General features: G+C 41.5%; 1 protein-coding gene across 2 annotated transcripts in view; it reads left to right on the forward strand.

The window, feature by feature from the left end:
- Positions 1-1,228: 1,228 nt before the first annotated feature.
- The window catches only part of RNF11 (ring finger protein 11), a 30,503-nt gene continuing 5,538 nt past the window's right edge, over positions 1,229-26,193 (forward strand). The window contains exon 1 of one of the 2 annotated variants that reach the window (XM_072419625.1): positions 1,229-2,227. In XM_072419625.1, the coding sequence (XP_072275726.1) occupies positions 2,132-2,227 (96 nt within the window). In that variant the 5' untranslated portion in view covers positions 1,229-2,131. Of the gene's footprint in view, positions 2,228-3,223; positions 3,546-26,193 lie in introns of those variants that run through there. The other variant, XM_072419624.1, reaches the window with a different exon arrangement.

Here is a 26,193-nt window from a genome sequence, read left to right on the forward strand (position 1 = left end):
GGTAAGAGAGAATTAGAAAACAGAGGGTTTTTTGGAATGCAGATAATTCTTATTTACTGAATATTGTTGCAATAAACAACAAATTAAACAATAATGATGATAACGATAACATGTTTCAAGCCACTAGGTGGCACTAGACAGCCTCTAACCTATCCACCAGATAATAAAGGGAGCATAAAAGTAGCCCTGAGGAAGCCTATGTCTGTGCGAAATGAGTCGGATAATAACACTTAACAAGTACCAAGTGTGAATATGCTTGCTACAAACTTTATGGGCTAATACTACCAGCAAGTGGACCTTTATCTCTTCTAGCAAAGACCCTACTTCAGTGGTCCCCAACCTTTTGGAGTTCGAAGACTACTAATTTCATGGGGAGAAACTTCCCCCAGAGTGAGGTCATGATGCCGGAACCCACCCACTCTCCCATCGCAGGTCTGAACCTGTGATGCGTATGGGAAACATGGGCCGCTGCTTTGGTCGGCGCATCTCTCTGGTCAAGAGAAGGACTCCGCTGGGGGGTGCATAGGCCAGAGTTGTGGCCCACCTGCCAGGCGCCCAGGGGTTGGGGACTGCCCTACTTGCTGGCACATTTTAGCTTTACATGTGAATTCATGCTTTAAAACTGAAAACCCAAAAGTACAAAAAACAAATGCTTTTTATAGCTTGGGGGGCAAAATGAGGAGACTTGCATAGCTTATCCCAGGCACCCCCTGGTGGCCAGTGCACCTCTTCCTGGTTGCAATACTCTAGGCTGTAGGGTTAGGCTCCCAGCATCCTCCCTTTACAATGCAGGACTACTGGACCAGCATTGTGACATCAGCACCTGAGACTGCAGCCAGAAGCAACTTACAGAGGAGGGTGCAGGGGGCCGGATACAGGGGAGGGGGAGCAAAGAAATACAGTAAGTAACCCTCCCAAATAAAAGCATTTAATTAAATTTAATACAGGGCCACTGCAAGGGAAGTTTATATTTTTTTCTGAAGTTCCATTTATTGCAACAGAGAGCAAAGATAAGATTTTGGGATAATGATGAACTCTGAAGGATTTATTCATTTATAGAATGCTCAATCAATGCCTTCTTTCCCTACACAGACAACACCTGGTCTTCCAAAGTCCATTCTGATAATATAAAGGTAATCCTTTTCCGGGGACAAGCCTTTAAATGTTCCCCAGCTATAGAAATCAGAGAGAATGCAAAGCATTCATTGTGGAGCACCATGAAAATGTTCCAACAGAATGTGTGGTCATAACAGCAACATTCCAGCTGCTTGTTAACAGTTTGCTGCAGTGCAAGATCATTGAGAGGAGAAGAAGTGAAGATACTGAAGTGTTTTGTGCTGCTTCTTGTCAAGAAAAAAGCCACCGAGGAGTCCCAGGGTGCCGTCAAGGACTGAGGAGTCTCTGAGTGCCGCCAAGGACTGAGGAGTCTCCGAGTGCGGCCAAGGACTGAGGAGTCTCGGAGTGCCGCCAAGGACAGAGGAGTTTCAGGGAGCCACCAAGATTGAGACATCTCCAAGAGCCACCAAAGACTGAGGAGTCCCTGAGTGCCACCAAGGACTGCGTAGTCTCCAAGCGCCACCAAGGACTGAGGAATCTCCGAGTGCCACCAAGGACTGAGGAATCTCCGAGTGCCACCAAGGACTGAGGAGTCTCCGAGTGCCACCAAGGACTGAATAGTCTCCGAGCGCCACCAAGGACTGAGGAGTCTCCAAGTGCCACCACGGACTGAGGAGTCTCCGAGTGCGACCAAGGACTGAGTAGTCTCCGAGCCCCACCAAGGACTGAGGAGTCTCCGAGTGCCACCAAGGACTGAGGAGTCTCCGACTGCTGCCAAGGACTGAGGTGTCACTTAGTGCCGCCATGGACTGAGCAGTCTCCGAGTGCCACCAAGGATTGAGGTGTCACCTAGTGCCACCAAGGACAGAGGAGTCTCCGAGTGCCACCAAGGACTGAGGAGTCTCCGAGTGCCACCAAGGACTGAGGAGTCTCAAAGTACCGCCAAGGACTGAGGAGTCCCAGAGAGCCACCAAGATTGAGTAGTCTCCGAGCGCCACCAAGGACTGAAGAGTCTCCTAGTGCCGCCAAGGACTGAGGAGTCTCCGAGTGCCCCCACGGACTTCTGAGGGGCACCATGGGCACCTGTTGCTCCGGGTGCTGCACTTCTGGTGATATGGATGAAGATCCCCTCCTGCAGGGATCACAATATGACATGGAGGATCAGACTCCGGTAAGTGAATGATTCTGATGTTCCCTGGTTTTACTTTCCTATAAAACACCTTCCCTGGGGCTCGGACTATAAAATGAAAGTGAAGTTGTAAGCTCTTCAAGGCAGGGCCTCCTGTCTGTTATCTGCAACCCTTATTTATTGTACAGCGCTGCGTAATATGTTGGTGCTATATAAATACAGTTTAATAATAAAGTCTGATTAGTAACATGTGCTGATGGCCGGGCTGGGTGAGACTGTAAAGTTTCTTCTTTGATGTCTCTGCTGGACTGGCATACCCAGCTCAGTGCCCGGTCTTGGCACAGTTCAATGCCTTCCATGGGCGTGTGCCGGAGTTGTGGCTTCCAGATCTGAGCAGGGTGATGGCCAAAAACAGCAAAGAGCAGGAGAAGATGTCAGCGACAGACATCTTTTGCTGTGAGGAGGTTTGGTGGGTAGGTTGGCCATAATGCGTGAAATGTGTTGTGTATACTGTACATGGTGGGCAGATTCTGGGCACCAACAGAGTGTTGGGTTTTGGAACTGGTGATCCTGCCATGACACTATTTGTTCAGGCTTTTCGCTTCTATTAGGTGACAACCTTCAGGCGTTGTCACCGTATCCCACAAACCTTGCTGGAGTCTAGTATTGGCTAGGTTTGCGCACTGTTGTCACCATTGTGCCACTGATATAGCACATTGCGCATTGATGAAAGGCCCAAAAGTATGAATATATATTTCATGGATCCCAACCCACATCCCCTATCCTCTGTGTCTCTGTACATAAAAAAGGAATAAAAAGAATCCAACAAGAGAAGCGAGACCCCTTTTATAGTAGGGTATAAGAGGTGGGCGGGGCTTGAGCCCCCCAGTACAAAGGCCCCGCAGACGATTGGATGATACGTTCTCAGCGCTGACGTCATCCCAGTGTCCTGCTCGGGGACAGAGGTTTCCAGCGGGGAAAGGGTGTGCCACAGCACGTGACCGTCCTCCTCCCAGACACAAACTAAGGGGCGTGGCCTGCCGGCTGGCGCTGACGTCACGCCGTGTCTGTAAACGCAGGGCTCAGTAATGGCGGCCGGAGCGGTGGCGGATCACACCGGAGAGAGTGGGTGACGGGGCTGGGGAGGAGCAGGATTGGCCGCTGTACGGGTCCCAGGTGAAGCGGGAGGGAAGCCAGGAGGTTCTGTGTGAGACGAGGAATCCAGGTGTGCGGAGACATGGGGAACTGCCTGAAGTCTCCCACCTCAGATGACATCTCCCTGCTGCACGAATCTCAGTCCGACCGGGCCAGCTACGGGGACGGCACCGACGGGGACCAGGAGCCCCCACCCCCATACCAGGTAACCGGGCTGCGGCATCCGACACCGGGGCGACTCCTGGACCGTCTGATCGTACACCGCTATCGTACCCCTCCCCTATAGACTGTGTGATCGTACACTGATATCGTACCCCTCCCCCATAGACTGTGTGATCGTACACCGATATCGTACCCCTCCCCCATAGACTGTGTGATCGTACACCGATATCGTACCCCTCCCCCATAGACTGTGTGATCGTACCCCCCCTCCCCCATAGACTTTGTTACTGTACCCTCTATCATAAAGACTGTGTGATCGTACCCCCCCCCCCCCATAGACTTTGTTACTGTACCCTCTATCATAAAGACTGTGTGATCGTACCCCCTTGTACCCCCTCCCCCTTGGCTGTGTGTGATCACATGGTGTAGAGTTTATCATAATACCTCCAGGCTGGGTGATGATGGTTGGCACCATACGCTGGGTATAATACCCGTCCCTATAGGTATTGTAGTACAGCCCAGTCTGATCAATGCCCATAGATTGTGGGATTACGGGGAGGATGACCCCTCCAGCTTGATGTATATTCTCTGTATATCTATAGGCTGTGTGTGTGGCCCCTATAGACTAGGAATACCCTCACCAATACTTTATATAGGGGGACCTGTACCCCAATAATATCCGTGTAATACCCAGCTATCCGGCCCTCCTCTATACTCAGCTCTGCATGAACTTGTCACATCTTTATATCAGGGAAATATCGGGACCATCCTGCAGCAGCTAAGATTAAAAGTATGGCCCCTGGCATGGGCTCTGAACTATAATATTAATAAACAGGATTTATATAGCGCCAACATATTATGCAGCACTGTACATTAAATGGGGGATTGCTAATGACAGACAGATACAGACAGTGACACAGGAGGAGGACTCTGCCCAGAAGAGCTTACACTCTAGGAGGTGGGGTATTATCAGCACGTTTTCCTATAGGGGCCAATACAACAGCCAGCTGTGCCCATAGAACTTGGCATGTAAATACCCGTGTAGGTGTTTTTAATACAAACTTGTAAACTAGCTCTCGCCTTATTGCAGAATTTCCTGCATGCTTCATCTCCGCCGCTGATCTGAGCTTCCTGACGGCCATCGGTGTGTGGTCATGTGGCTGTGACACATTCTTGTATTCTATGTATTCTATATACCCCCTGTGTGTTGTGTTATCTATATACCAGAGATTTGCTGAGCATCTTATTTATTATAGCTCTTCTGTATGGCGTTATTATTACTAATATTTATATAGCGCCAACATATTATGCGGCGCTGGGGTTGCAAATGACAGACAAATACAGGAGGAGAGGGCCCTGCCCCAAAGAGCTTACATTTTAGGAGAATGTTTAATATTATTATTATGACACAGGGTTTATATAGCACCAACATATCACGCAGCGCTGTACATTAAATAGGGGTTGACATTAAATATGACAGACAGTGACACGGGGGGGGGAGGGGACTGTGCCCAGAAGAGCTTACAATCTAAGAGGTGGGGGATAGGACACATTATTCCCCTATAATACTGACAATAGCTGTGTTCTCTTTATATCACACATTATTGTTCATTGTTATTATTTCTGTCTGGGTGCCCATACCTTTGTATGATGTGTTGTACAAATTGCATATATATGTCTATTGTTAGGCATATGACACGCACACAATTTGTAATCCACCTACAGTATAAATTACATCTGTTCTCAGCTAGTTTATCATTTGTATCCGCTGTCAGGGTTACTTATGGCTTGTGTAATCTGCACATTACCTTTATGTGCTGTATATGAGATAATACATGCTGTGACATTGGCGTCATTTGTTATTGGAGATCTCTGTACCTTGCCCTGTGTGACATTAATATAGTTTATTTAAAATACAAACTTTAAACTTCTGGTTGGCACCCCAAGTAATAGATTTTCCAGCAGTGTTTTATAAAACTTGTACTTTTTAGAATAATCAAGGAGCATGAAGGATGATCCTGAAGCATTTCCTGTATATAATGTATTGTAAATATAAAGCCAACACTTGGCAGAGATTTCCATAATGGTTGGCTAAGGCTAGGTACACGTGTGTGATGGTTCTCATCCAATAATCGTCTCAGGGCTGATATCGGATGAGAATTTTGTGTGTGTACAGCGCTCATTGTCCGAACGACCTTCCTGGCGGATCCACGGACGATGGACTAACGTAATGGAAGTGAAGGAGAGAGAACGCAGCGGGGTGCCGCTCCATCATTCTCCCCTCTCTATGGAGCAGAATGGTGGTGTACGTACAGCACTCGTTCATGCATCGTGCAATCGTTGGAAAGGTTCGTAAAAGATCCTTTCCAATGACAATTATTGCACATGTGTACACAGCCTAAACCAGGTAACACGTGTGTACAGGATATGTTATACGGAAGCTGCTGGGGGTCAGGGATATACAGAGGGACACAATGTTTTGTTATAATACCCAGCAGCACCAATCCTTTCCTACAGGGAACTTTCTGTAGCATAGGATATTGTAATGGTCAGAGTGATCAATATTTCTCAGGTAGGTACATCTTTATCTGGGAAATATCAATCAATTACCTAGCCATGCACTGATATGTACATTGAACAGGACTGGTCAATAGGTAAATGGTAGTAATCAGTTAAACTATCACTAACTGAGAAATAATAAACAGTTACCTGGTCATGCATTGATAAATACGGGTACGTGGTGGTAACCAGATAAATGATCGACCAGTCCTGTTTATTGTATATTTTGGTGCAAGACCAGGTAATTGATTGAATATTTAGAGATTGGTATACTGAATACTACCATTCACCTATTGACCAGTCCTGTTCAATGTATATATTAGGAATTAGAGAAGGTTGAGCTTTTCACTTTTATATTCTTTCCTCTAGTTTTGAGCCAGCCCCGTTACTATAAATATTGTATACAAAAAAAGATAGAGGGGCCTTTTATGGCGTGTAAATAAATCCATTACATAAAATTGGTATGATAAATAAATGTCAAGGCATAACATGCAATAAATTGATGTTTTATTGTAAAACGATATGCCATTAGGGCTAGGTTAAAAACAGTTTTTGGTATACAGATAGAGCCATGAACGTTAGAGCCAAATCTCATATTTGGTGATCACATAAAAGGTACCGTCATCGCAAACCCAACGCGTTTCACTGATTGGAGTATTTTTACATATACGATTATTTCTGGGGGTTCACAATTTTTCAAGGAGAGTAGTAAGGAGATGAAAGGAAGTATACTGATTTTTGTTCTTTAGGTATTTCTGAGGGTAGCAATGGCCAGGAATCCTGCTATCTTCTTCTGACGTTTGGATAGGATTATTATATGCAAAAAGTATTGCTCCTCCCACAACTCATACGACCAAGTGATCAAATACTAAAATTACGTCTCTAAGAATACCCTGAGGAAGCCAATCGAAACGCGTCGGGCTTGAGATGACGGTACTTTTTATGTGATATATAGAAATATTGTGCACTGTATGCCCAGTCAACAGATTTATTGGTACGAGTTTTTCAGGGAATCTTGAAGCGTAGAAAATTTGACGGATGAGAGAACGTCCCTTGAGGCTGCTGGTGCCAGGAGTCCATATTCTGCACAAATAAACCCTAACAAAATAAAGAAGGCTTAATAAATGTCATTATCCAGTTGCCATTGTGTAAATAAAATATCTGTGACATATAAAATATACATCACCCTACCTATTATATTGTTAAATCTCCTAATAACATGGAAGTGTTGTCTGTAATGAAATAATTGACTAGGCCAGGTTGTGTATATATTTATGCTGCTCTATATTTACTCTGTAACTGAATGCGCCTTTCATTGTTCTAATTCTTCATATGACTATTATTGATGACGTGAAATACGCCAGCTCAGCAGATTCACAAGTAAAATATCAATGTGCCAATGTACGGCACTTTGATCGGTGAATACGCTGAATGTTGTATCTGTAGCACTGTTATCTGTCAGGAATTTGGGGCAGGAATTCCACCAAAGAGGCTAATGGGGAATTTAGAATCGTAAAGAGAAAGTATTGTTTTTCATTAGGTGGATATGTTTGGTTATTATTGCAGTGGTGACCTCGGTCTCGGTAGTTTAGGTTTTGGAGGTGATAGTTGTCTTTCCTGCTACCCGTTTCTTCCATTTTCATCCACTAATTGTAGTTGTGGGTACATCAATCAGCCACTACATAAATACCGCTTTGCAGTAACACATAATATTCCAGAATAAACTATTCCTGTAGTAGCCAAACACTATAACATACAACACTGGTTTTGTATAAAAGAAATTAAAATTAACCTGTGCTCTATAAATGAAATTTAAAAAAACATAAAGAACTTGGTTTTCATGCTCTCATGGCCATCCTAGCCACCCCCCAATACAAATGGACTGCAGCGCTTTCTTCCATGGGCTCCAAAATAATATGTATGGGCACCACTGCTTCATTTTTGCCATGTGTCAGGAAGCTGGGTGGTCAATAAGTGGTTGGGCAACACATGACAATTTTAATGTTCCCAGTTGCTGTAGGAATCTAGTAACCACTTTAATTCTGTCAGCTTTCTACTGCTTCCCCTATACTTCGTTCTATCTTTTAAATGCCCATCCCGTTATGTCCTATTTTACCATCTTCTTTGTATTATGCCCCAACTATGCAGTATTGTATTTTGACCCAACATTTCTGTACCCACACAAAAACAACTGGCTGGTAAATGAAAAGTGCTGGGGATTGCGCTCAACTAAGAGTGGCCGGGGAGAACACCATCATTCCCATTAAACGGAGCTGTGAAATGGACTTCAATGAACTGCGATGGCACATCGCTACACGGGCATGGCCCAGATGTTAGAATGACAGCTAAGAGTTCAGGGTGGTAGCAAAACATTAGATGTGTGAATGTACATATGTGTGTGTGTGTATATATATATATATATATCATTACACACACACACTGACAATAACATTTCAATGTCACCATGTATAAACTTATTTCCCAGTTCCAAGGTCAGCCCTGGTATAGCTGAACAGTGTTGCAGTTTTGTTGTGTAATGTAAATATAGTGTACAGTATTGACCAATAACTTGTGTGACTTGCTGCTGTTTCTATGTACATAAAAAGGATTAGAGGCACTTACTGTAAGGCACTTACTGATGGGAACTGAGGTTATTAGGAGCAATTTAAATGCAGCTGCTTTGTGCCTGCTTTAAACAATGCATCTGAACAGATATAATATAAATGGGCTTTATTACTCTCAGGCCAACTTTCCTTTCTGATCTATAATCCGATAGAATGATCTGAAACTATTTCAGCAGCTGGCTGATTATAGGGTCCCATCTTTCTGTCATGTGTAACCCTTATACAGCGCTGCATTATATGTTGGTGGTATATAATTACAGTTTTATATTAATAATAATGATTCATTTTTAATATTTTATCTCAGGCCAGTGTAGCCGACCTTCTCCAGAGCTTTCACTTTGCTGCTGACTGATCTTACCGCTTCAGCAGCAGGAAAATGATGAGAAGACAAATATATGAGGCCGGCAATAAAGGGAACATGCTGCTTTTTCTCACATGGGAAAAGAACATATATATTGATATAGCACTTTAAACCTTCTGAAGATCTATCCATGCTAGTCATACACAGAGTGATTTTCTTTGTGTTTTTAATTAATTAATCCTTTTAATACAATGGTTAACAAATCGGCTGGAAAAAAAAAAAAAAACAGCCTTTCCCTTTCAACTCTGCTCAAATCTTAATCAAAATTACAATGGTAAAATCTCCAAACCACTCTTATTCATCTCTATGGGAGCATTTGGGAACAACTTTGTACAAGTGTGCATTGCCACAAGTTTCCCGGAAGCGCCAGCACTACCACCGCATACACAAGGCGGTGAATGGAAATGCGTCGCCCTGCGGTGCAGTTGCTGCTCCTGGATGCATGGCAACAGATTGCAATGCTCCTGGGATCTGCTTAACATCTTAACGGCCCTAAATCTTTTATTGATGTCCTTTTTTTTTCCCACTAGATAGATTGATTAGGAATAGTTGACTGATATGACCATTATCAGCTGGGGAGGTGACATTTAGGTCAGCATGTCTCCAGTGTTTGTGTACAGGGCTGGGGCCTAGCTCCATGTGTAGCTCGCTTCCTTTGTTATGTTCACAATGGTGATCTCACTGTCTGAGTCTCCGTTTCCACTTATAAACACACATAACTTTTCCTTAACCTAAGCCGCTCAGCTGCTGACCTCTGATTCCAGGGAGAAGAAAGGCATATCCTGGTCTGGGAATGCCTTTGTCTATCCACCCTCTTTTATCGTGCCGGTCTTATCGTTTTATTTCATGATATTTATTTTTGACTTGATAGTTTCTGGCTGCACTGGCGTCATCGTCGCCATAGCATGTAACGGATTTCTAATAAACCTCTGAGGGAGTTGGTGTAAATATGGGAATGCAGTGCTGGATCAGCAGCTTTCCTTTGTGAATTGTTCCTCTCCTGAACAATCTTGGTCTGTATTTTGTGGGAGGAGATAAATGTTTCCAAGAGCTTTCTTTGTGACCAGCTCTGGAAGCTGAACAAAGGAATAGAATACCTGTCATTCTGGTTACTGTCATCACATTTATATTTACCAATGGTCCCATTAACCCCTGAAAGTCTGCTATGCCTTCATACCCAGAAGTGTCCACATTTTGTACAATACATCATTACTTGTATTTATAATAATAGCAATAGACAGAAGCGTGCACCGCCTAATGCAATGACTTATATTACCTTTAATAAAATCATTGTTTATATTAATTACATGCAGAAAGTCCAGCATGCTCATGGAAGGTGTAGCTCACAGTAATCCAAGGCCAGTGGGAGAATGTCAGATCTGGTGTCCTGGGATGTTCTCACAATATATGGGACCTGCTAGTAGTAGTAATAATAATAATAGAAATGGCAGCATTGGCGTCTCTGCCAAGAATGCTGACTTGTGTACTTCCAGGGTTAGGGGTATCTGGCAACGTGCAGTCATGTAGCTCCCTCTACGCACCTTCTGTTCACACCCTTTTATAATTTCAAAGAAATCCAACAAATTATAAGACGCTTCGTATTTTATAATGGCCATTGCTGGGGCTGGAATCCAAGTTGTAATTGCAGAATTATTGTCAGTGGTCACTGAAGAATATTTAGTTCAGGTGGCTAAATCGTCCAGTACTTTGCACCATTAATATATAGCAATTGGGGTCAATTGGACCTTTAAAAGGCAAACTCCACTGAAACTTTTCTGGCGAGTCAAATTATAGCATAACTTTGTTTAATGTATCAAATATTATATTTTATAAAGAGAGAGTTCCTTCTTTTATTCAAATTATGGACAGTTAGAGATTTTCAGAAAAAAAAACTGCAGGTGAAGCTTTGGAAAATGAAGGTATTCTTTTAAATGCTTACCTGCACATTATAAATTAATATTGTTCACATAAATGAAAAAGTGTCTAGGAAATAAAACTACTTAACTGCATCATAGCTTTCCTTTCATTCCTGTCTGTGTAGCCCTTAGGGGAGAAGATAGAGTACTATAGTTGTACCCCTGAGGAGCCCTTGAAATTTTCAGATCTTGAGGGTCCCCTAATAAAACCATAGGCGTTCATTGGAATTCTACACCTTCCATTGGTGGTCCTTGGGAAGAAAGATGGCTAAAAAGCTTTGGTGTCAAGCTGCTGACTCTGCCATGTGGCACTTGCCACAAAACCTTGAGTTCAAAACCACATGGGAAGCCAATCATCCAAATCCTAAGTAACCACTAACCACCTCTGGAGAAACCAGAGGGTTCCATGGAGCCCTGGCTAAGAATGGCTGCTGAAATCTCATCCCAGATGGCTGCACCCAGTCTCAGGCCTTTTAGATGCCTACACACCAGGGGCTTTTACAGATAATAAACATGAACAAAATGATGCATTCAGTGCCCATATAACCATATGGGAAGATTGTTGAAATAGTCCGGTGATAGGGTTTTTTTATATATATAATACTCTGCATTTAGGAGACATTTTGTCAGCAGGAAGCAGTACGTTAGACAAGCCCATGACTTTGCGGATCATTACTTCCAAACAGATTGGCTATTTACCTTGCATCATTACCACATTTTGTTTTGTCTGCCGTTCACCCTTCACTTCTTTATATACTGAAGTTTAAATGTGTTCTTATGCTTGGCTGAGATAGTGCTGGAATTATCACTAAACGTCCTTGTAAACTTCACTTCGGAACTGGCAGAGCCAACACAGTTCCTGCATTGTATGGTGATATATTCACATCGCCAGTACAGATATAGAGTTACGTATAAGATTCAAGTCTTCATAGAGTAGAGCAACCCTTCCCCCGGCCTCCATATACAAGTCAGATTTCACCCTTTAAATCCCTTTTAAATCATTATCAGGTTCTGGAAACGCAATATTCCTGAGTTTGACTGTGAAGGCATTAATGATTTATATATGTTTTTTTCCCATGTTGAGGTGCAAAATATTACATATTGAGGTCAGTAATACAAATACAAGGGATTTTTAAAGACAAGTAAAGTCCTAAAGCAAAACAAATCAAGTAATAAGTGCAATAGCAAAACAAGAAATAGAGCTCTTTCCATGCAAACCCTACAGATCTCCTAGGCTTGCCAGTCAGCCATGGCTATAGAGTTGGTTGCACACCTGGTAGGATTTGTATTTTTGTAATGTATAATAGAAGCAGGAAGAACTAGAACATGAATGCTGGGGAAAGTGTGGAACTCCAAAGTGAATGTGAACTTTACTAGGCAGGATCTTGTTGCTGGAGGTGCACAAAGACATGAAGCCTGATTTAAAAAAGCTCTTTAAGGCTGGAGAAGATACACTTTCATCAGTAAGCCTGGGTGATCCAGTAAACCTGGAATTGATTTCTTCAAAAGTCATTTTCCATTTGCTAGCAAATGTTTTGAGTCCTGGACCAGATCCATTTCAGGTTTGCTGGATCACCCAGCTTCACTGTTCAAAGTGTTTTTTTTTCCAGCCTTGGAGAGCTTTAATAAATCGAGCCCATTGCACTTGGTTCCGAAGCCCCTTGGTCTCCGCTTTGAGTCTTATGGCAAAAAACTATGTTTAATGAGAGGTAGCTGTTGGCCGGAAGCTCAAACCAGAATGTTTATCAAAATAAAAATCTGGTTTGATTTCAATTGATGATAACTTTGAAAATGACATTGAGGGAATTTTGCGTAGTGTATGCCTAAGCATTACACCGAGAAGAGACCACTTAACTTTCTGCCATGACACAGCAGATTGTGATGCTTCGGGTGTTTGATGACATGTTTGCCCGCAAGCCAGGACGGGACCCGGGTTCTCAATTTTCTGAATTGGGAAACTATAATTCCGATCTTTTACCTCATCCCCATGACTAATCCATAAATCAGTAACTGGATGACTTTTATGTTCTTTACAGCAGTGGAAGTAATTGAATCTCATGGTTTCTGAACAGGGCTGTCCTGATTGATCAGAACGTAGCAGCATTTCATTAGTCACCCTGATTCATATCGCTGTTATATGCCCCTTCCCTTGTTGTGGTTTTTTGTCTGTCTGGTTTAGAAAACTCCAGGAATTAAATACAGACAGGCCTCACAGTATGGTAAAACCTTTTGCATATAAAAGTATAAGGTCATCATTTGGAATACTCTGTGTGATTGTGATTTTGCAGTCTTAAAACAATTCTAATATAATCCTAATTATTGCAATATAGTGTTCCCAATCTATGCAGTATTTCACATATCGTCATGGCCTATAGATCACCCTTCCTGGATTTTAGTTGGGCAACTTAAGTATAATGCCGCATACACATGTGCGATAATAGTCGTTGGAAAGGATCTTTCACGATCCTTTCCAACCACTAGCTCTGCACGATGCATGAACGAGCGCTGTACATACATCACTGTTTTTCCCTATGCAGAGGGGAGGGGGAGAGCGACGGAGCAGCACCCTGCTGCACTCCCTTCCCTTGTATTAGGATCGTTAGACATCCATGGATCCGCCAGGACGGTCGTTTGGACGATGGATGACTGGCGCTGTACACACACCAGATTCTCACCCGATATCGGCCCTGAGCTGATTATCAGGCGAGACCCATTGGACGTGTACGTAGCTTAAGCCATAAGCAGAAATACATCACTGATTGTTCTCTTGCACCAAGACGTTCAGAAAATGTTCACTGGCCGTCTGCACATAAAGGAATGTTGGTCTGTCAGTTGGCCATCCATGACTGTAGAAGAAGACTTTGAGGTTGAGGCCAGAGTTGATCTCCCAGTTTGCTAACCAACAATTGTTGTTGTGTTTCCCATTGAGGCTGGCAATGCCTGCAGAGTTCCCCCTTTTTCTGCTATATAGACACAGGCGGGCAATGTTACATGAAGCATGCATGTTTGCACCACAGTGGTGGTGTTAGATCTTATTAAGCCAGGTCATAAATATCTGTTGCCAGATACGTTACAATGACTTACCACTGTACAGGGGCTCATGTGCAGGGATGGAAGGAAAAAAAACAATAATTGGATCCCTTGTGATATAATTTGTATCTCTTTGCTCCATTTGCTCAAAACAACCCTGTAAGGAAAAAAATTAAAAAATGCCCATCAAGAGCTACCTATTGAGCCTGATTGGCTCGGCTGCAATGATGTAATGCATGGGAGGTAATTCCCAGCGGCCCAAAATATTCGGGAGTACCCAGCAATCATAAACTGAGCTATACACAGCCACCTCAAAAAAAAACTTTTCGAAAAAGAAAACTGAACAGGAAGAAGGTATGTTTTATTACAGAAGAGACATTACCTGTCCCTTCTACAATAACCAAACTGCCTGCTTGCATCTTTTTATTTAGTTTCATTTTGTAAATATCCAGGTAGCTAAAGTTCCCAGAAACCCAGCTTGGTATAGTGTTCCAGACAGCCAAGTATGTCTGGCGTTAGTGTTAGGCGTCCTTATAGCTTGAGTTTATAGGTGTGGGTATTGTAGAACGGTATGTCATGTGCTGATAAGCCTCCTATTGTTATTACTTCCTGTTTTCAAATCTTGTACGTGGACACATTGCTTGCTATTTTTGTGTTATATTAAGGAGAACACACATTGTGTCACTGTTATGAAGAATAAGCAATGAATATTTACGCACGCATACCACTAACACCCGCATATGTTTAATACAGAATTGCTTCATGTTGCTACATTTGAAGATATACACCTACCCACTTTATCCAATTTCACTGGTCTGAGTTTTTGTACCCATCATGAGTTCCTATGTGAGTGCTGAGCCTGTTGTGAAAACCTTGTTTTGGCAGCTTTCTTGTGTGAGTTATTTGGTTTGGAAAGATTGTCAATATTGATGTTCTTCAAGATTAGGCAACACACACTCACCTGTCCCATTTTCATACTAGTTATACTAATATTTACCAAAACGTTGCAGTCACCTAGCTCGTTTGGAGTGACTGTGTCTCTGCTAATCCCCTATGGTAGTAAAGAAGATTGTATTTATCCCAAATGATGCTGGGCTTTGTCATAAACAGCCAGCCCCAAACATGATGGGATGTAAAAGAAAAAAAAGTTGACGTTACAATATTGTACTTCTTGGAGACTGTAAAGAAAAGGTGGCATTGCAAGATAATAGGATAAACCAAGACTAGCACAGGTTTGCTAGTGTGCTTGTATGAACTGGGTTAAGTTGCAATGTCAAAGTGTTTGTATAAAAAGAAAATTATTCTTCAGGCTGAGGAATAGCGCTGGTATTTGACGTATACTCCTAGGGAATAATGGCTTCACCCAAACTTTCTACTCCTCTGTGTTCACCTTTGTGCCTGGTATCTTCTATTGCATGATCTGTACACAAAGGTCCTCATATACTTTAACTTGCTCTGTCTAGTTCCAGTCACAGGAATACCAGTATGCATGCAAATGACAGATTTAGTATAAACACCAGAAGAAAAAGGACTTCTATGTGCTGGATCTTGAGCTAAAGCATTATTTTTGTTGTTGTTGCTGAGAAGGTTCAGATTCACTGAGAGTGTTCACCAGCTTATCCATTGTGGCAAGGACGGACCTTCATGGGAATTCCAAAATCATAGTTTTCTCTGAAACAGAAGCTGACGAAGTCTTCCAACAATAGACATTTGTTCTGATTGCTAGTGTTATAGAATGGATTCATACTCCCTTACTGTCTCATCTCCAGGACAAACTTTAGGACAATCCCCCCAATTGCAAAATAGCACTTGTTTCTTAATCTATTATGCTAGTTTTTACTTTTAGTGCGTCAAAATGGCCAGAACTTAAGTTAGTCTAGAGATAATATACCTTCAACCATTTGTATTGTTTCCAGTTGGTTGAGGTTGCATAAAAGTACACAAGTTTTTCCGTTTCTGCCCCAGAAAAACAATTGGAAGTAAATTTTTTAGGCGCTTGCAATGTTTTGGGTGTTCCTACTGATCCATTACAGACCAAATTTTTCAGTTGGATCGCCTATTAGGTTAAAAATTGTCCGCATATTTACAAGTGTAAAACCTTACTCTATCAAAACCTGGACTATGTTTAGGTCAGATGACTCTTGTACAGAGGACGTCCTGGCGGATCCATGAACGACCTCCGTGCAACGCAGCTCCATAGAACAGAACAGCACTCTATGTACAGCTCTCGTTTATTTATCTTTTAGTCATTAAAATCTAGCGTGTGTACCTACCCTAGGGCTACGTACACACACACCAGATGATTCTCGTCCAATATTCACCTCAGGGCTGATATTGGACAAGAATCTGGCGTGTATATAGCGTTTGTTGTTCATGGATCTGTCTTGGCGTATCCACGAACGATGAATGACCATAATGGTAGTGAAGGAGAGAGAGTGCAGCGGGGTCCCGCTCCATCATTCTCCCCTCTCTATAGAGCACAATGGCGCTGTATGTACAGCACTCCTTCAGTTTTTTGTCGTTGGAAAGTATTGTGAAGGATCTTTTCTAAGGACAATTATTAAACGTGTGTACGTAGACTTATTTTGGTTTTAGATAATTTTTAATGACCTTGAATGCTTGATCGGATTGGATCCTTGATCTCATTGCTGGCCTCACCTTTCTATCCTCGTGAACAGGCTAAAGCAGAGCTCCGTGTCTTGTTCCTTCTTTCTGTACTTTGACCTTTTGGAATGTGAAAGCAGTTTTGACAAGTTGATCTTGTTCTTCCATGTGTGTGGTTCACACAGGAGACTGACTTGGATCTTTGTTTAAATAAAAAGAACTTCATCTCTGTGAGCTCATATTGAACACATCTGGTGGGACTTGCATCCCTACGACTATCATTATTTCAGCAAAGGGCTCAGAAATTTTTTTGTATAAAACAAATAATCAGCCTTTTCTCTGACAGACGCCTTGGTAAATGTTCCTGGGGAGGAAGACTTTAACTCTTGCCAAGAACAGCTGAAATAGGTCTGCCCTTGTAGAATGTGAAGCTTCTGCTACTTGAGCCTTCTGCATGTTTGTGTTTTCCCTGCACGGTCTTCTAAGGACTATTAAATAATTTCCTGTGATGAGAAGTGTGTTGTGTGCAAACCATTGTCTAGCTGTGTCTTGTTACTAACCTGTTTGGAATGTATTTGTATATTTATAGGTTAAACACACATTGATTTACATTCAGCTATGATGACACATAAAGGGATTGTGTATACATGTAGTTTATTGCATACGCAGGCTTCTGTTTCGCAGTACTTTACTGCTGCTTCTCACAATGCAGGGCTGAGTCAGCAAACCTATTGAAAACAATGCACTCCCTGTGTCTGATATCTTTTCTCAACAGCTGTTAAAGCACATTTGTGCTTAGGCCATTTAGGACCAGACAGCAGGTTTGCTTTGATTGCTCACAATCCAAACAGCGTATGATCACCTTTCTTTCACAACCCCAATTCTCCATTTAGCTGCTTAGAGCAAATTAAATTGCCTATTAATTCCAGGTATTATTATTATACAGTATTTATACAGCACCATCATATTATGCAGCGCTTTACAAAGTCCATAGTCATGTCACTAGCTGTCCCTCAAAGGAGCTCACAATCTAATGTCCCTACCATAAGGTAGGAAGGAACATGTGACCTAGAACAAGGGACAAAAAAAAAAAAAAAAAGGACCGTCCTTAAATTTGGGGCTGAATTGATGCTCTAACGTAGGCTTTGTTATCTTGTCTACTAAATGAGCAAAAAAAAAATTTGCAGGGCTTTGTCACTTCTCCTTCACAAACCTACAGCCTTATAAAGCAAAACTAAAGTTCCATTTTAAAAAAAATTATTGCAGAAAGGCGACTCCTACCTTCCCGATTGCTCTGTGGAACTGTCCAAAAAAACTGTGCATGCGTAGCTCAACTTTGGTTGCCAGAATACCGGGCAATCCCAGCTTCCCCCACCAAGATGGAATGAATTCCCATGCACCTGTACTGGAGTTACGTCAACCTGACCCAGCTAGTCGAGGTGGCTGAAGGTGGTATTGCCTTCGGTGGAACAGAAAGGTGAGAATAGCGAGCTTTATTTCCACTTTAACCAGTCACACCTTGTCCAGCCCAATGTTTTCTGGTTTGGCATCTCTGCCTCTGTTCCTGAAACTCTCCCACTGTCTAAAGGGGTTGATTGTGCAGGGAATGAACTTAGTACTTGCTTATACTGTCACATGACTGTGTACTTTATCCTAACACGTTAGGACATCTCAGGTGTGTCTCAAACCTTAGGTTATGTAGGCATGTTGTATTGTTCATGATCGTTTCCAAGGACAGATGAGTGAACGAGCGGTGTACACACAGTGCCATTCTGTTTTATGGAGAGGGTGAATCTCCTCCATTGCAAGACACCACAGTCAGTCCAGATCACTCATCCATCAATACGTCATGGGACTGCTGTACACGTCAGGCATTTGCCCGATATGAACAGTCGACAACTATTTGTGTACTCATCCTTGGGAGCTCTTTAGTATGATGCTAATAGGCATCATGTATATGGAATGTTCTTGGTTGTCTGAAATCCCAACGTAAAGCTATAAACTCACCATCAGGAAGCAGAAGTAAATATATATATATATATATATATATATATATATATATATATATATATATATATATATATATATATATATATGTTTTACTTCCTCCAAAGCAATCAAATGCATTTCTGGTATCATCTTTTATTTTTGTATAATACTGGAAACTATAAGGAGATGGCATATTATTGCATTCAAAGTGCTATCCAGCCCGTTTTCTTTTAATTCACATACATATTCATTGTGGTTAATGTATAAATCTTTGTACATTTATTGATTGACCATAGGGTGGTGACTTGGAACAAAGCTTAAATGTTAATCTTGATGGGATCTTGACATGCTGAAGATATAAATACGACTGGTATGTTTTTCTGCTAAGTAAATGGTGCCAAGATCATAACTGTGTTCTTGATATAACCTTCAGTTTCTGCACAGCCAGCTAAAATGGCAATTACATAAAAGCTTGGTTTATGGCCATATAACCAGAGTATGACCCTCCTCTGTACATTGCATGCAGTTCCATGCTATTTCATACTAGGAGTACCTGGTAACAAGGATATTTAAAGCAGACCTATCACGTCAGACCGAAGCATCTTCTAGTAATCCTACAGCTGGAGCCAACGCTGAATTGAAATCTGTAGTTGCTATGACCTATATATTTCACAAGATATATCCTCTTTTTATTGAGCTTCCATTTCCTTCTATGTAAATTGCCATGGCATGTGTTAGGACATGGAGGTGGAAAACTGTAACAGTCATTGTTAAATGTTATTTCTGTGCCTGGTCTGATGACACACGTAGGTCAACCCCTGACTTTCATGGCTGTGATACGTACATGCATGTCTATGTTCTTGCATGCTTGATCCTATTAGTTTACGACTTCTGATTACCCTATAGAAGCTGCATTTTCTAGAGAATGTCACTTTCTGTAATCATGATTTTTTAAAATTTTTCTTTTACTTTTTCTATATATCTGCCATCGACTCACTTTTATACTTACTAACTCTTCGTAAAAATATTAAAGTCAACCCAAAAACAGTTGCTAACATGCATTGATGAGCCAATGATAACCATGATATTCACATCCTCTATCCGTGGTATCTCAATACAATGGCACCTGACACAGGATAGCATATTAGCAGTAAGTGAATGTCTGCTCTTGAAGGTGATGTGTTGGAAGCAGAAAAAATGGACACGCATAAGCAGGGTGTTCTTGGTATGCAATGGTTAGTACTCTGCTACTAGTGAACTGGCGACAGGATTATGGGGTCCATAGTTTACAGAATACCTTGGAGGGGAGGAAGCTGACCTGTCAGGCTGATTCATTATAAGAGTTCCTTTTTCAAAAATAGTTGCATAGTGGTTAGAATGCTCATTCTTGACTTTTGTCCCCTGTCAGAATCCCTTATGATGGGCACCTGAGCAGCAGAACTGGACCATGAATCAAAAGAAGGGATGATCTGGTCTGTGAAGTCACATTTTTCTTTTAGATCCTTTGCTGGGTGCATTGTTACCTGCAGAGGTAGTGTGACTTAAGGTGCTTACGAAACACTGAGAAATCCCAGTGGAAGAAGGGGGAAAGAGTGCACTTGTGACCTTTTAATCAAATGTCAATGTTTTTGTTTCTGTATTGACATTACCACGTCAGGGAAGCTAAAGTTCTACTAGAATAGAAGTTGGTACTTTAAATTTATTCTTTAGGGCTTTTGGTTGCTTAGTTTGCATTAGGGTACTTTATAGTACTTTGTGTTATGTGTTGACACTGTTTTGTTTATTTCCAAAACATGGATTTATTTTACCAACAAAGCAAACTTTAGATGAAGTTGGTGTTACCCTTTCCTTCTCACAGTGATCGTTGAACTGCATTCTTGACTTTGGACAACCAGGCAACTTGCATACTGGAGAAGCCAAATCTCTTTTAAGTGCCCCTTTATTTAATAAACAGAAAGGAGAGAACAGCAGGGGATTGTATGTGGCTCAAATGTTTTTATGTGATTGTACAAGGTATATACAGTGGTAAAACAAAGATTAATTACTTATATCTAGTCAGAGACCATGTTCATAACCCCCAATAATTTCGAGGGTGACAAGGCCTATACTATACAAAGTACAACTGACTTGATCTTAAAGGTTGTTACGTTTTACTGGCGGAAATGTTTCCCGAGTCCCGACGCATTTCACCGGTTTAGGCTTCCTCGGGATTAGTGGGAAACCAGTGACAATACTAACAAAAGTAAAAAAACATACAGAAACCAGCAAAACATTTCTGGACTTGGGATCCAGTCCAGCCAGTATATTATACCAGCCTTTAAGATCAAGTCAGTTTGGGCCACATGAAATCCCCTGCTGTTCTCCCCTTTTTTATTATAATAACCCAAGCAGCCTGGCTCTCAACAATAGCCTTTTGTGGTTTAGGGCCCACCCTTATTACCAGTATTGTGTATTTTAATTACCTTTTATTTCTGAATAGCCAAATTGTGTGTGTTACCGTATGTATACACACACACACACCACTCCATGTTATGTGCCGGCTACTTTTGACACTATTGCAGACATTTGTCCTACAGGACTTATTGGTGTTACCATATTGCAGCTTGATTCCTTCATTTTTTATTTACTCCTGGGCAATTGTCTTTCCAATTAGATAATTACCTATCTGTAATTTAACTTGCCACAAAGCATGCACAGCCGAAGTATCAGATTATCACTTTAATTTACACAATACTCACTTTACACACAAGGCTCTATATGAAACCTCAGAATTTCCCCACTTGCCTGCATTTCTTAGGATTATTGCCTTGCATGTATAAAGGACCTTCGGCTGTGTTTGATCATGCTTGTAGAGGACAGCGTGTGATTGTACATGTGTGTGTGCACAGTCACCGTGTGATGTCATTGTGCCAGCTCACATTACCCGGCTCGCCTTCAGCAAGATCAGGTGTTATCTCTTCCTGCTTCATAGGTCTGCCAGTTTATGCAAATACAGAGCAGTAATAATACCGGAGTACAATTATGCAACTGTACAGGTGAATGTCTGTGTCTTTAATATTCACCAGGCCAAATACATTTTTTTTTACTTCTCTTTTTACTACTTCATTATTCATTGTGTGTACTTTCCTGAGGAAATACATTAATTTCTAATAGAGCCTGTGGTATAAAATCCTTATTTCTCTTTAATTTTTTCTCGGGTCTTTAAATCAGGAGTTCTGTTTTATATGTCATTAGTCATGTGAAATTGTTAGTACATCCCATGGAGTTTGTTGACTTTTTCAGAACAAGCAAACAAAAGATCTTTATTTGCACAGTGCCTACGGGTACGGTGATACGCACATGACCCATAACACTGACATGATGTATTTATTTTCCTGAATTGTAAGCTCTTCAGGGCAGGGTCCTCTCCCCCTGTATCACTGTCTGTATCTGTCTGTCATTTGCAACCCCTATTTAATGTACAGCGCTGCCTAATATGTTGGGGCAATGTAAATCCTGTTTAATAATATGAACAATAATCTAAATTAGAATAAGGTGTTGACAATTTTTTTTGAATAATAAGTGCAGGTGAAATATGTATTCTGTAAACCAGATCAGAAGAGGCCTTTGGAAAAAAGGTAATGGGTGCCTAGGAGAGGCAGAGGATTTAACATGTTTCCACTGTGGGGAAAATCATCCAAAAGTTTGTTGTATATTTCAAATGCCTCACAAATTTCAGAATTGCCTCACAAATCTAGTCCAAAAGCTGTCTTTGTCATGCAAACAGTCTCCTTGAACCCAAAGATTCATGCTTATACAAAAAGAAATGTCACCAATTTGACTTGCATGCCAGGTGTGCCAGAATAAAATCTAAAAAAGAAAAGCATCCTAAAATTACACTTTACCATTGAACATAGGCAATGATTTAGCCTTCAGGAACAATTGCTGTGGACTGAAGATAATCGAAGATAGTTAGGCTACAACAACTATAGATATGTTCAGGGCAAAACAGAAAATGTCATGAGAAAAACCCCTATACCAACTGTGAAGCATGAGGAATGACAGTGTTATAGTTTTAGCAGTTCCTCCAGCGGTTGGTGGGGGTTCCTTTGTTCCTCTCAGGTCAGTTTAACAGATACCAATGATCTTTTTGGCTATCTGTAAGATTGACATTCTTCCCACTGGTCAGCAAGAAGATTGTGGCATACTGCAACAGAGCAGGGACAGATGCGTATCACTGGTTACGTTTCTATTGAACTCTTTCTATATACTGGCACATTTGTGGGTGGTCTGTCCCTTTTGTCTGTATTTTACAGATACTAGTGCTTTTTTTGTCCTCTAAGATGATAATTTATCAGCTAACTGTGTACAGGTTTCCCATGAAGTACTACGCTGATGATCACGGTAGAACTGTAAACCAAAGACTAACTACTGCTCTTGTTTATTGTTGGGAGGACGCAGCGGGCTTCCTCCATCTCATCCTCCCCTCTCCATAGAAGAGGGCTGTCTGTATAGCACTCATTTGTTCCTCTTGTTACTGGAAAAGATTACTGACAATTGTTTCCAGTGACAATTATTTTGCGTCTGTCCTAGGCTGCGTACACATGTGCAATAATTGTCGTTGGAAACTAACGATCCACGACAGATCGTTTGATATTTAACAAAATAAGTGCACACCAACTTGTCAATGACGCCGATGAACGAGGAATCTCGCTGGAAACGCACGAACGACCGCCCCGGAGGATCTGATTGGGGGACGATTGTTCGGTATCTATTGTGCGTACGGTCGTTCAGTGATGGTGGATTGTTCTGTAATACACTTTCTCCTGTACATATCACTCCCTGCATCATTCGAACGATCGTATCTAGTGTGTGTACATTATTGGTGGATTATATTTGAACAATCGTATCGTTACAGCATGTACAGAATTGTGCACAATACGATCGTTCAAAATAATCGGGAAGAATCATTGATTGTTCGTTTTCAAACGATATTTATTGCATGTGTGTACGTAGCCTTAGGTTTTACTAGCTAGAGAGGCAGACACAATGATTGCTCTGAAGGGCATTGTACCAGCTACACGTCGGTGGCAGCTTCAGGCCCAGAGCACTCCCTACAGTCTAGGTTGGGATTCTTCGTGTCCTTCCCATTGTCCGCTTCCTTTCAGGCAGACGGTGATAATCTATCATTTTAACAGCAGAACCCTTTCCCTCGCTCATACGCTGCTAGAAAGCCTGACAAGCAACGTTGGCGCTGTCTGCTCTGAGATTTTATTTAGTTGATTTTATTTTTTTTTTTAGTGGTGCTTAGCTTTGTAATCTTCCTCTAATCTTTATCTCTGGGATTACCACAGATAACTGGCCTCCTGTGCTGGCTGACCTCTTTTTCCACTCTTTGTATATACAGCCTGGGTGCCTCTGAATGTTTCTGGCTTAACTGACAATATGGTGAGATTTGTCCTGCAGCCATAGCAACGTATTAAAAGTCGGCTTTTATTAGACCACCCCGGCTAACGGGATGAAAGGACATTTGTGATTGGTTGCCTTGAGTGCATCATTGCAGGTTAAACTAGAGCTAAGCTTAAAATGTAAAAATTGTGTTTATACATGAAAACACCAATAAAAAAGTAAAAATTATGATCAGGCGGGGTGTTTTGTTGCAGAATCGGCAGGCTGTCTCTTCTACAGTTATTCAAACTTACCTGCTGATTGTAACCATCTGTATAATGTACACTGGCAAAGGAGCGAGGAGAGACGCTTAAATGTGAATAGGAAGGTAAGTTTATTTTATTACACAAGGGACATGTTTCTGCAACAGCAGAACCTACCTGCTCGGTTTTTATTTTCCAAGGTGATGATCGCTTTGAAAATTGGCGATTAGGCAGGTGTTTATTGCAGAAAGGGACAGGCCATGTCCTTCCTGCAATAACTATTTTTGCCTGATCACCACCCAGCTGTCAAATTTCGATAAACTGCAATTGTTGCCAGGGATACCTGATAATCCTGGTGAGGGAGCTGCGTCATGCCAATCAAGATCAGAATGTGGAAGAGAAGGAAGAAGATGGCGGCTCCAGCAATGGGTTTAGGTTATTATCGATTGGTCTCTCCTTTAAGTTTAGTTTTGCTTCATTTAAAGTGGACCCATACTTCAAATTTCTTCAAGCTTTGTCATTTCTAGCTGGGGTGAACAAGTAAAATAGATGTTAGCCCCTTTTAGAGGGAATTGGAGATTGGATATATATATATATATGTGTGTTGGTGGAAAACCGGTGCAATAAACATCGACATAACTTCTGCTTGATGAACAGGGTGACAATGCAGAACAGCAAATGGACCCAGATCATTGACACCTTTGTAATTAAACACTCCTAAATTAAAAAATCCAGTACGAAGAATAGAAAGGATCGGGGCCCACAGTCTCACATTGACCTATTATGATTATACTGAGCCCTGCGATGTCTTTACACAGAGTAGTTCTGGATGAAGCCCAGCATGTTGGACATTGCTGTACAGTAAATCCAGTGCCAGGTATTTCTGGTTTTCCCCAGTTTACGTAATGCGGCTGTCACATATTTTGTGGCTTCTCAAAGATGGTGATTTAGGTTTAACTATCGGAGTGTGTTTTGGGTTGTAGGAGTATCTGTTTTTATAACAACTCCTTATGTGTTTTTGTTCCTTATTTTGGTTATCTAATCTTGTGTTCTTGTTACCAAGGTTTCTAAATGACTATTACTAGTGTTTGGTTTCTTAATTATTAAAAAAAAAGCTATATTTTGCAAATAATAATGTCAGAATAATAGTAAAGCATCAGTGAGGAACACTTGTGGTTTCCAAAAGTTGAAAAGCCTTTCTGTTGGCTTGATAAACCGGGGATTGTGAATCCGAGGCTTCTGGTCATGGGACCTTATGGGAAGACATTGACTTTTACTTTTAGGGATATGTTTGCAAAGGACACTTGCTCATACTTACCTTTTAGGAAGTAGAAGAGGTATTGTGGGGTACAGCATCGAAAAGGAGAAGAGTGTTGCAGCCTGAGCTGCATTTTATTTCAAAACCCTGCTGGGAATGGCTAAAGTTTACTTTTACTCGACTATCAAGATTTTTTTTTTGCCATGTTTTTGTTGTTGTTTGCAAATGTATTGATTCATATTAGCCATCTCACGTTTTGCACTCTGTCCTCTTTGCTGTGGTGTTTCTGTAATTATCACCTACCCATTGTTATAAAAAACACAAATTCTTTTCTACTCTTTTTAGTACAAATACACAATTCCTTTTAGGATATCAGAGTTTACATCACATTAATAGAAATTTACAGCACGGTATACATTTTACACCAATGTAACTCTCAGCCAGTGATAAGGAAAACTCAGAACCACTGGACCAGCATTTTCAGAAGTTGTTGTCAACAATGGCAACCTCCTTCAGGAACACAGAATTGTAGGAGAAGCTGGATCTTTACCATAGATTTTATCTCCAGATTTTTCTTTAAGTTGGATGGGAAGAACATGTAGGCAGGTGGTAGCCCCTGTATAATAGTAACCCAATTTTTCAGTAACCCCTTAAAAACAGTCGGCAGGTCGCTGCATGGTGCCGGCAGGTCGCTGCATGGTGCCGGCAGGTCGCTGCATG

This window comes from Pyxicephalus adspersus, chromosome 8 (assembly GCF_032062135.1).
Source record: "Pyxicephalus adspersus chromosome 8, UCB_Pads_2.0, whole genome shotgun sequence".
Taxonomy (NCBI): domain Eukaryota; kingdom Metazoa; phylum Chordata; class Amphibia; order Anura; family Pyxicephalidae; genus Pyxicephalus; species Pyxicephalus adspersus.